We start from the raw sequence: 12,165 nt of genomic DNA on the forward strand, positions 1-12,165 counted from the left end.
AAAAAGAAAATGGTTATTAAGCGGGCGGGCTCGCAAGTCCACGCAAGGTACGTTGTTTGCAACAATTCAGACGAGAAATGAAGTGTCAATTGACAAACCCCGCCTCTCCTTCGCAGCTGCTTTTACCTGCCCGGGGTGGGGGCGGGGGCGGAATGAGAAAGAGGCAAAGTCGAGAATCAAAGGAAGAGGGGAAAGTGGGGTCAGGCGCCGAGAAGCTGGAAATGAAACAGTAACATTGGTGGAATTACGAGGAAGGCGTGGCAGCACAGCGACAAACCAACCGGGAAGAGCCGCGGTTCGACGAGACCCGAGCAAGGTGCTCGCAGGAAAACAAAATGAAAGGGGTGACAGGGTGAAAAGCGACTGAGGCTTTGATGACAGCTCGGACTGGGTCTTCAACCCGCAGGGGCCGGGGAGACCAGGGGACCTTCCATTGTGCGGGGCCCCGCCGCCCCCTCCCCTCCGCTCCCCGCCCAGCCGAGCCACAGCCGGGGCCCGAGCCCTCGCAGCTCCGGGCCGCAGCTCCCGTCGCCGCCTGTGTCTCCCCTTTGCCCGAGTTAGGAGACAGTATGCTCAGTCCTCCTCCGACCCTTTCTCACCAGCAGAAGATCGCCGTCTCCCGGCCTTCCCCTTGTCCATCTTCTCCTCCAGCTGGAATCGCAGCCGCTGTCACCTCAAGCCCCCCTCTGGGTGGAGGAGGGAGGGGGAGGGGAGAGAGAAAAAAGCCAGGAACGTGAGAATTGCGCTTGCGCAACAGCCGTCGCCGGCCTCAGACCGGAAATTGCCGTCCCTCCCACCTCCATCCGGAAATCACTTCCTGGGACTTGTTTGCTCTGTGGGTTAGCCGCTCAAGTGTTTGTCTAAGTGGCGTTTTTTCATTCTCTCTGTGCCTATAGGATACTGAGACTGGGCGTGTGAGGTTTTAGCCCAAGATCGTAAAGGTTTTGTTGACTTGAAAATGAGGGTGACTAAAAATTAAAGCAGGGAAGCTAGGAATTCCCCCACTTCGCTACCCCAGAAATCGTCCTTTGATAGTATTACTTTACTCATGGCGTCTGCTATGTCTGTCCTCAAGGCGCTTCCTCAAATTTAGAAGCAAAAAGACTTTAACAAGACAAAAATCGATAGCCTGTTACTTTAGCAGTTGGAGTGGAAATCAATTAAGTCAGCTGAGGAAAAAGAGAGTAATGGGATCTCTTCAAAATTCAAATCCATAATTTTTAAAGGGCAGGGGAAAAGCTGGACCTCAATTTTTTAAACATAAAATAATGAGATGCTAGCAACTGGGTGGCTGTTTATGAGTCTGTTCAACTAATTTTTATTACAGTACTTAAGGGAATAATGCTGACCTCAGCGAACTCAACGATTAGTACTTTTGGACTGATTACTTTTTTAGTCCTTTCATAGGACCCATCAGTTTAGAAAATTGTTCTATTTGATTAGCAATAAAGTACATAATTTGAATACTTTTTTTTAAGTGGGTAAACTTTAATCATAGTAAGTTTAATAAAACAGCACTCTAGTTAGAGGCAAATGATACTGGAACGTTCCAACAGTTTAACATCCGCTCCCCTCTCCCCCATTTTAGCAAGGCTGGTAATGGGACTTAATTTGTTCAATTCACTGCCAGAGCCTTGCTTCTTTAGCCTTACTTTTAATTACTGTGTCGTCTGTGCTGGAGCTAGAGGTAAGTAGTCTCCAGGTGATAATGCCTATTGGGCTGGGGGGAGTGCTTGCAAGGTCAGAATGGCTGAAAAGCAGAAATACGTCAGGGCTTGCTGAGAATGAAATTCGCTACAAGGATTTCATTTAGAGGCTCTAGTTTACTTCTTTTTAGCAAATAAAAACACTGCCTACTGAAAAAATCTGAATTTTATTATATAAATCAACTTTTTTAGTTGAATGATTTTACTCCAGAATCACGCTGGCTTGAATCATCAGCTGATATTATACGAAACAGAGCTGGAAAAAGATGGAAATAGAGGTAAGAGATGGAAACATAATAAAGGAAATTTTAAGTAAGCCTAATTCATTTCTGTGCAAACCTTCCTTAAAAGTAAATGGTTTTAAAGTTTAGCAGTAAGTCAACCTATTAGAAATGACATCATAAGAAATAATATTAGTCAACTTGCAAACATATCATTTAAACTTGTCATCCAACCAAATAATAGCATTTCTGTTAATAAAGACAGTGAGTCAGTTTGTTTCTTTGAATGGAGCTGGTTTTGAATAACATATTTGAAGATAAATGACCTTTAAGCTCAAAAACTTCAAATTTGCTCTTTAAACCAGTATTATTGTTTTTACAGTACCTACTGCATAGTTGTATTGCAGACAACTTAAAGGACTAAAAAGGGATCCAGGAAGAAAAAAAAAAAAAAAAGGACTAAAAAGTTCAGTCTTTTGAGGGAGTCATATAACAATCTCACTTTGCACTTTATGAAAGACTAATTACATGATCTTTTGTTTTATAGTGTTTTATGATGTTCAGGTGAAAGCTTCCTTATTTTAAAATAAGGAAGAAAGACCAAAAAAAGTTAATGATTCCCTTAGTATGTTTGTAGATAAGGTCATTTCTTTTATGTATGTTTAGCTCACAATGTATAGAGCCTTGTAAATTAACATAGTTTGAATTAGAAATTCATCAGCCCAGTATTTTATAGGAGGAGAGGATGGACAGGTTTGATCTTAATGAGTATGGTTCTTTATTGAGTGTTAAAAGTGTATATAAAGTGTTTAAATTAGATATTCTGTTTTTGTTTTGACTATATGATTAAAAGCAGTGGGTATGATTTTTTTAAAAGTGTCAGGACATGATGGCAGTGTGAAATTGATCAACCCTTTATTTTACCCCTTAAGTAACAATTTCTTTGAGGAGAGCTTAATCTAAAAATGACCCTTCTCTTCCCAAGTGAATTAACTTTAAGTACAATCTGAATATAAATAGGTTTGGTTGGTGACTAATATATCAAGGAACAGCTAGATATGAATTCAGGGGAGAGTTACATGTTGGAGTATATTAGCCAAGCAATGTAAACTACGATAAATTGTAAAGAATTGTCTACCTTTTCATCCTACAGGATACTCTGCACCTTTTCTCTCCACTTAAATACTTGTCCTTTATTTATCTGTATGCCATTTGGTTATCCAGTTTGCAAATGCCCATTCTTTTCCCCTGAGAATTTTTCCTCAAACAACTAGGTACAAAAGCACTTAACGAAGGTGAAAAAGAGGAATTGAATGCCATATACTACATGCTATTAGAAAATACTGATTTTGTTTTACTCTGATTGAGAGAAAAGTTAGCGAACAACATTCTTTAGTTCTTTGGTTTAGTTTAGTTGATTTAGGTTTAGTTCATTGAGTTTTACATACAAAGTTATCTTTCTATTTATTTCAGTAGAGAAAAGGGCAGTTTTCAGCATAGTACCTGAATAAACAGTATTTTTAGATCTAAGAGATAACTGCTTTTCTGTACAAATCTCATCCATGCCAAACTATAAAATAGACGATCCTTTTGGCAAGCAATTTAGCAGTATCTGGTAGAATGGAAGATGTCGACATGACTTAGAAATTCCACTTATAGGCATATTGCCTAGAGAAACTCTTGATATGTGCACAAAAAATATAGCTATAAGAATGTTCATTGCAGCTTTGTTTATGTGCTTAGTCACTCAGTCGTATCTGACTTTTTGTGACCCCATGGACTGTAGCCCACCGTCTCCTCTGTCCATGGGGATTCTCCAGGCAAGAATACTGGAGTGGGTTGCCATGCCCTCCTCCAGGGGATCTTCCCAACCCAGGGATTGAACCCAAGTCTCGCTCATTGCAGGCGGATTCTTTACCAGCTGAGCTACCAGGGAAGCCCACTTTGTATATAATCGTGCAAAACTGGAGCAGCCTTAATGTTCTTCAACAGAATAATGGTTAAACCATGGCATATTCAAGCAATGGGACACTATAAATTGGTAAAATGAATGATCTCGGACTGTGCTTACTAATGTGGGTAAAAATCACAATGTTGAGTAAATAAGAAAGGCTGGGCAAGAGATAAATGTTTTTTTTATTTCACATTTCTCAAGAGGAAGATCATCCTGTCTTATTTTACAGAAACTTCCATGTGTGAGACACTGCATAAAATGGCTTTTATCTATATTAATTCTCAGAACAGCCTTGTGAAATGTTATCCTATTTTGCATTTATGCATTGAAAAAATATTTGTATATCCCAGACACTGTTCCAAGTACTGTAGATACAGCAGTTAATTAAACAAAGTTCCTGTTGTCATAGAGCTTTCATTCTAGTGAGGAGAGACAATTTTTAAATACACAATTATATATCAGGTGGTAATGTAGGCTATGAAGAAAAATAAAGCAGAGTGGCAGGATAGAGGGTAATAACGATTGCTGTTTTAGATAGCATAAACTAAAACTCAGAAGTTGACGAAACTGAAACTCAGAGAGGTTAAGAAACCAGCTGAAAGTCATTCAACTTAAAATTTGGAGCTAGAATTTAAACCTACATCAATTAATCTAGTTCCAGAGGCTCCTATCTGTCACTTGCACTCTAGAAAAAGATAGTTACATAATAGCACCTGAGATCAGCAACACTGGAAGGACAAGTTTGTAAAGGAACAGGAAATAGCAGTCTATATAGGGTATATATAGACTATATAGGATATATATAGGATATAGGATATATATAGTCTATATATAGCAGTCTACATATAGTCTATATATAAAGATAGATATAGGATATATATAGACTATATATAGCAGTCTATATAGGATAATTTGGACAACCAGCTACCTTCATAAAGTACTGGTTGGGTGTGGGAGTCAGACTCAGAAAGTGACAAAAGAGTTAAGAAATCAAAACAAGCTAGCACTGTTTTGATTTTACCTTAAGCCTTGATAGAAGCTTGAGTGGCACTGAAAATCATGTTAAGTGCTATTTATTGCAAGTGGGTTGTGGTTGCTAGTGCGAGTGTTCAGAAATTCAGGAGCAAGAGTATTAATGTATTTGTTAAGAACATGAATTTGAGTCACATAGCCTCAGTACCTAATCATTTATTTAACAGTTGTTTGATCTTAGCACAAACCACTTAACCATTTTTTTCTCCCCAAAATAGAGTCTATTGAGGTGTTTTTTTTTCCCCCGGGACTTAACCTTTCAAAGACTTTTCTTTCCCTTTGGGCTATGGCTACAATAACTAACTTAACTTCTCAGTCACTTTTAGTTTCAAACATCGGAATAACCATATCTTCTGTTATTAGATAAGTTGATCATAATCTCCAGTGCCTGGTTCACATTTCACATCTACTGCCATCCCCTGCCATTTATTTAATAGCAAAAATATTTAAATGCTTACTGTGGAGATAAAGACTAACCAAATGAGAAAAACAAAATCTATTCATTCTGAGCTCACTAGAGCAAGGGAGTCAGCCACCATCACTGGCATTTTGGCAGTGACTCAAAGGCCAGCAGAAGAGCAGGAAAGCTCTGTAGTGGGAAAAAAGGGAAGGCTGCTGGCATGTCGTCCCGATTGGACCATGTGGGCATGAGGAAGCTGTATGCAAGCTAACTAAAAGGGAGGCATCCTGTGTGACTGGTTAGGGGTGCCTGTCTGGCTTTCTCTGGTGGGTCCTAAGGTGGAAGCAGGGATAAAAATTAGGGAAGCTGTAAGTTATTAACCAAGTTATTAACCAAGTCTTGGGACTTGCCTGGTGGTTCAGTGGCTGAGACTCCACATTGCCAATGTAGGGGACCCAAGGGTTCAACCTTTGGTCAGGGAACTAGATCCCACATGCCGCAACTAAAGATCCTGCATGCCACAGCTAAGACTGGGCACAGCCAAATAAGTAAATACAAATCAGGCCTTGGCCATTTGGGGCCAACTGTGACAGAAGCTAAGTTATTGTTTGACTTCTCAGATTGTCACTAGAAGTAAGTAGTCTGACTTCCTGAGATTCTGACTTGTAAGACTGGCTTCCAGGGCTGTTTACTGTAGATGAGAGATTTACTTCCTGGGCAAGTTGCTGCAGATTGTGGGTCAGAGTTGTTTTTATATATGGTCTAGCCATTGTCCCTTAGTGTATTCAGCTTCTCACTACTTTGCATTTTTCACAATTATTTTTAGTTAAAATCTCTACCATAGGTTAAAATATTAATGTCTTCATGTTTGCTCCCTGGTCACTAAGTTGTGCCTGACTCTTTTTGCAACCCCACGGACTGTAGCCCTCCAAGATACCCTGTCAATGGGATTTCCCAAGCAAGAATACTGGAGTGGGTTTCCATTTCCTCTTCTAAGGGATCTTCCCATCCAGGATTCAAAACCATATCTCTTGTGTCTCCTGCATTGGCAGGCAGAGTCTTTACTATCGGGCCACCAGGGAAGCCCTGATGTCTTCATAAAGTGCTTAACTTAGCATGATTTCCCACAGGAAGACTTTAGCAAGATGAAATTTGTATTTTATTTTCTTCTAGTACTGACATAATACTGCTTTTTACTTTCAGTGGTTGCCAGTGACTCAGAAACTGAGCTTCCGAAAATTTATTGAACAATCTGACTTACTAGAAGAACTTAAATATGACTTCAATGAAAAAGCTGAATTGAGACACACTGAGACACATGGGCCTTTTGCCTTTAACTATTACAAAAATGTCCTGGAGAGGAACAGCAAGCGCTACTGGGCCCTGGGCCATTTGCTTGAACAATACATTTATGAACTTTTGGAGAAAGTGTGCAAATTACAAAAAGTATATATCCCACCAGAGGCTGATGAGGAACCAAGAAGCTTCTTTTTCATGAGTGAGAGAGCATTATCAAATCATCATTCTGCTCTTCTTGTCCTCCTTCAAGACCACGGGGTCGTTAGAGCTGGTCAGTGGAGTCAGCAGGCAATAATACATCACGGTCTCCAACATGGAAGTCAGATACCGTGTATTCAGATGGCACTGCAGGCACATTATGATGTGATTGTGCTAAACCCCAATGACAATTTTGTGGACCAGCAGACAGGAAAAGAGTGGAAAGGACTTTTAACGCAAAATGTTGAGTTCTCTTCCAGAAAAGTGGTTCAGACAGAGAGCTTCTCTCTCCAGGAGTCTCTCCAATGTATTCCAAAAAGATGCAGCAACACCCCTGAAGAACACATGGCTTATATTTGGGATTACTTCATTTCAAAGACTGAAGGCAAGGATGTTGCCTTCATTGTACATGGTTATGGAGGCTTGGTTTTTATGGACTTGCTTGTTCATAAAAAGTGGGACGTGATGAGCAAAGTATACGCTGTTGCACTTATTGACTCTGAACATCACGTAGGACACCAGTTGGGAAGCGATGTCCACTTATTAGAATGGATAAAGCAGCACTGCCGTGAATGGGTGACAAGTCCGAAGCCTTTGGATAAACCTGCAACAACCATTTTGAAAAAGGAGTTTCCTACAGTTTCTGCTGGTACAGAAAAACACAACTTAGCCCCTTCCTCTAGCCTTCAGTCTATTTTTAAATACTTTAGAAAAGCTTTGAAAGCCAAAGCAGCTATTAATTTCTCTCGAGTGTCCGTAGTGACTAGAAGCTCGACAAAAAGAAAGCAAAGTGCTTAAGTTACTTTTTTTGTCATCTAAGATAGTTTTGTCCTACTGAAACTTTGCTAATGTAGATGCTAGAAGAGAACACTTCCAACTCACATGCAGTGTTATGTTCTGACTTCAAGTCTGATTTGTTGACTTTTTTTAAGTAAATATGTTTTGCAAATATGTTCTGTAGCCTACTGATGAACCAGGAAGTCAGTACCATCATTAATATTTTACAATATTAGTCAAAGTAGTGTTGTTAGACAATCATCTTAGGAAAAGATTTCATATGGTTTAATAGAATGACGCCAAAACTATAATTGATAGAAATTAAATATTAAGTCAGTCTTTGACTTCTGTATTATTAATGCTATATTAAAATTATAAATGAAAATAAAATTAAGTATCATAAGGTAACTCCATTCTTGGTATGTTTGTGAGTTTTTTCTGTTTTTCTTATGTGTGTGTTTACTCATACCTTTGCTAATATCTGACTGTCTACTATCTACTAGTAACTATTAATGTTGGGCACATTGACAGACAAGGCCAACATTGCCTTTATCTTTATTTGGGGTTCACAATGAAAAGCAAATTACAAGTGTGAAGAGTATTAAGAAATAAAGGGCGTCGTGGAACATCCAATATGAGCGCTAATAGCAGCTTTGGGATTCAAGGAATACTCCTTTGACAAAATGATGCCTAGTTTGAAGAACAGGAGTAGGAAAACAAAGTCACAGTCAAAGGAATCACATGTGCAGAAGTCCTGAGGCAGAAGAAAGAAGTCCAGTTCAGCAGGAGCTAGAAGATTATAGAGTAGTTGTAAGGAAAAAATTATTCATGACATTCATTAAAGACAGTAAGGAAAAATCAAAAGTGATTGGTGCAATGGGGATTTTGTAGTAGGGGAGAGATAGGGCTCAACTGCAAATACAATGATGGGGGTGGGGGGAGGAGTTATAGCCAAGTAGCAATAAATAGAAAATTACTAAGAGAAAACTTCAGGGATAATAAGAGTTTTTCTTGATAGATTGACTCAACAGGATTCTTACTGCAGGCAGGCCAGGACTGGGAAGATATTGACAGTGGACTATGAGGAATTTTATCAAATATATTAGAGGATGTTCAGATACCAAAGGTGAGATTTTCACTAACTGACTCAGCAGAATTTTAGCTAAAACTGTACTAAGCAGACCAAGGGCAAAGCCCAATGTCAGAGCCTACTCAAGAGGAGGGCTCCGAGGAGCCAGAATCAGATTTGATGGAGAGAGGTTTTGTCAGTAGCTGCAAAGTTAAGTTGGAGAAATAAACAGGCAGCTTACTTAAGGCTGCAATGTCCAAAAAAAATCTTTTACTTTATTCTAATGACAATGGAAACCACTCGATGGTTTTAGACACAATATTAGCAGATTTACACTTTATAAAGAATATCCTGATTGTAGTTTAGAGAACAGTTTAGAAGGAGAACAAGCTTGGAAGCTAGGAGATCAAATAATTTTGGCAGTAGTTTGAGAAATCTTCAATGCTTTTTTTCTTTTATAAGTGTAAATGTCCTACAGTGTTTAAGTGTACATCAAAATGATTCATTTTTTGTGGATTATATTCCATCATAGATTATTATAAGATATTGAATATAATTCCCTGTGCTATACAATAAAGGGCTTCCTTGGTAGCTCAGCTGGTAAAGAATCCACCTGCAATGCAGAAGACTTCCGTCTGATCCCTGGGTAAGGAAGATCCCCTGGAGGAGATGGCTATCCACTCCAGTATTCTGGCTTGGAGAATTAATGGACTGTATAATCCATGGAGTCACAAAGGGCCAGACACAACTGAGCAACTTTCACTTTTTCATACAATAAATCCTTGTTGCTTCTCTATTGTATGTATAATAGTTTGTATCTGTTAATCCCATAACCATAATTTATTCCTTCCTTTGCTTTGGTAACCATAAACATGTTTTCTATATCTATGAATCTGTTTCTTTTGTATGTACATTCATTTGTATTTTTTTAGATTCAGCATATGAGTGATACCCTGTATAATTTGTCTTTGACATTTCACTAAGCACAATATTCTCCAGATCCATCCACATTGCTGTAAATGGCAATATTCCATTCTTCTTATGGCTGAGTAATATTTCATTTCATTTGCATATCACATCTTAATCTAATCATCTATCAATGGGCATTGGGTTGCTTCAACATCTGGCCTATTGTAAATAGTGCTGCTATGAATATTGGGGTGCGTGCATCTTATCAAACTAGTGTTTTCATTTTTCTCCAGATGTATACCCAGGAGTGAATTGCTGGCTCCTATGGTAACTCTATTTTTGGCTTTTTAAGGAACTCCCATACTGTTTACCACAGTGGCGGCACCAATTTGCATTTCCACGAACAGTATACAAAGGTTCTCTTTTCTCCACTTCCTCTCCAATATTTGTTATTTATAGACTCTTTGATGAGGGCCATTCTGACAGGGGTAAAGTGATATTTCATTGTGATTTTAATTTGCAGAGAAATGCTTAATGCTGGTAATGAACAAAATTTTGTGACTGGAGGTCAGGAATGAGGAGAAGAAAATAACAAGGAGTGTTCCCAGATGTTGTCTTCAGCAACTAGTTGGATAGAAATACAATAAAAAGAAAAAAGAGAAATATCATTTACTGAAATAGGGACTACTGGTGAAAACTTCATTTTGGCAGTTCCAGAAAGTTTTAAAGAGAGATAAAGGAATAGGTTACAAGTTTTTTTTTTTACCTCTGCCCCTACATGAGTACTAGAGGAAACCATATTAGATGTTACATTTGAAAAATTGACTCTGCCATATCTAATAGGTCATATTAATTTTTCTGTACATAGCTCTTTCTAGTTCTTCTACTGTTCTAATTCCTAGTGGGGTTGTTTGTTTTGTTTTTGTTGGTTTTGGGCCACATCAGACACCATGTGGGATTTTAGTTCCCCAACCAGGGGTTGAACCCATCCCCTGCACTGGAAGTGAAACCGTTTACCTCAGATTGGGACTTGAACCCCCATGGCTGAGACTTGAACCCAGCCAAAATCCAGTTTGGGACTCAAACTCAGCCAAAACTCACAGTCTTCCCACTGAGGTCACAGACCCAGTTTTAGGACCTAATGAAGCCCAGGTTCTTGATGTTCTCATCACAGAAAGAATTCAGTAAGAGACAAAAACGATAGGTAAGAAGTGGATTTATTCAGAGAGAAACACACTCTACAGAGTGTGGGTCAACACAAAGGGCCAGTGTAATGGCCTTGAAATGTGGTGTGGTTAGCTTTTATGGGCTGGGTAATTTCATAGGCTAATGAGTGGGAGGATTATTCCAACTATTTTGGGGAAGGGGTGGGGATTTCCAGGGGTTAGGCCACCGCCCACGTTTGGTCTTTGATGGTCAACCTTGGAACTGTCATGGCACCTCTGGGTGTGTCATTTAGCCTGCTGAATGTGTTACAGTGAGCCTATACAGAGGATCAGGGTCTAGTCAAGTTCACTTGTCTGCCATTTTGGACCCATTTGGTTCTAATCAGCAGTCGCCACAGGACTGGAAAAGGTCACTTTTCATTCCAATCCCAAAGAAAGGCAATGCCAAAGAATCTACCACACAATTGCACTCATCTCACACGCTAGTAAAGAAATGCTCAAAATTCTCCAAGCCAGACTTCAGCAATACATGAACCGTGAACTTCCAGATGTTCAAGCTGGTTTTAGAAAAGGCAGAGGAACCAGAGATCAAATTGCCAACACCCGATGGATCATCAAAAAAGCAAGAGAGTTCCAAAAAAACATGTATTTCTGCTTTATTGACTATGCCAAAGCCTTTGATCACAATAAACTGGAAAATTCTGAAAGAGATGGGAATACCAGACCACCTGACCTGACTCTTGAGAAACCTGTATGTAGGTCAGGAAGCAACAGTCAGAACTGGACATGGAACAAAACAGACTGGTCCCAAATAGGAAAAGGAGTACATCAAGGCTGTATATTGTGACCCTGCTTATTTAACTTATATGCAGAATACATCATGAGAAATGCTGGGCTGGAGGAAGCACAAGCTGGAATCAAGATTGCAGGGAGAAATATCAATAACCTCAGATATGCAGATGACACCACCTTTATGGCAGAAAGTGAAGAGGAACTAAAAAGCCTCTTGATGAAAGTGAAAGAGGAGAGTGAAAAAGTTGGCTTAAAGCTCAACATTCAGAAAACTAAGATCATGGCATCTGGTGCCACCACTTCATGGGAAATAGATGAGGGAAACAGTGGAAACAGTGTCAGACTTTATTTTTTTGGGCTCCAGAATCACTGCAAATGGTGATTGCAGCCATGAAATTAAAAGACGTTTACTCCTTGGAAGGAAAGTGATGACCAACCTAGATAGCATATTAAAAAGCAGAGACATTACTTTGCCAACAAAGGTCCATCTAGTCAAGGCTATGGTTTTTCCAGTGGTCATGTATGGATGTGAGAGTTGGACTGTGAAGAAAGCTGAGCACCAAAGAATTGATGCTTTTCAACTGTGGTGTTGGAGAAGACTCCTGAGAGTCCCTTAGACTGCAAGGAGATCCAACCAGTCCA

At 39.4% G+C, this 12,165-nt stretch overlaps 2 protein-coding genes across 14 annotated transcripts in view; one reads left to right on the forward strand and one right to left on the reverse strand.

Moving 5' to 3' along the window:
• SENP7 (SUMO specific peptidase 7) overlaps window positions 1-12,165 on the reverse strand; it is a 161,978-nt gene that overhangs the window by 134,936 nt on the left and 14,877 nt on the right. For 5 of the 9 annotated variants that reach the window (XM_043449164.1, XM_043449161.1, XM_043449162.1 and 2 more), the window contains exon 1: window positions 600-775. In XM_043449164.1, the coding sequence (XP_043305099.1) occupies window positions 600-639 (40 nt within the window). In that variant the 5' untranslated portion in view covers window positions 640-775. Of the gene's footprint in view, window positions 1-599; window positions 777-12,165 lie in introns of those variants that run through there. The other 4 variants (XM_043449158.1, XM_043449159.1, XM_043449157.1 and 1 more) reach the window with 3 other exon arrangements.
• LOC122428980 (putative protein FAM172B) lies at window positions 202-7,994 on the forward strand. Of its 5 annotated transcripts, none has more exons than XM_043449168.1 (4): window positions 291-316; window positions 1,589-1,687; window positions 1,899-1,984; window positions 6,517-7,994. In XM_043449168.1, exons 3-4 carry the CDS (start codon window positions 1,973-1,975, stop codon window positions 7,606-7,608), a joined length of 1,104 nt encoding a protein of 367 aa, XP_043305103.1. In that variant the 5' UTR covers window positions 291-316; window positions 1,589-1,687; window positions 1,899-1,972; the 3' UTR covers window positions 7,609-7,994. The 5 variants fall into 5 exon arrangements, with proteins under 5 accessions (XP_043305104.1, XP_043305103.1, XP_043305102.1 ...); XM_043449167.1 differs by lacking the exon at window positions 291-316 and adding an exon at window positions 817-835; XM_043449166.1 differs by lacking the exon at window positions 291-316 and adding an exon at window positions 827-839.

Source organism: Cervus canadensis, chromosome 27, assembly GCF_019320065.1.
Source record: "Cervus canadensis isolate Bull #8, Minnesota chromosome 27, ASM1932006v1, whole genome shotgun sequence".
Taxonomy (NCBI): Eukaryota; Metazoa; Chordata; class Mammalia; order Artiodactyla; family Cervidae; genus Cervus; species Cervus canadensis.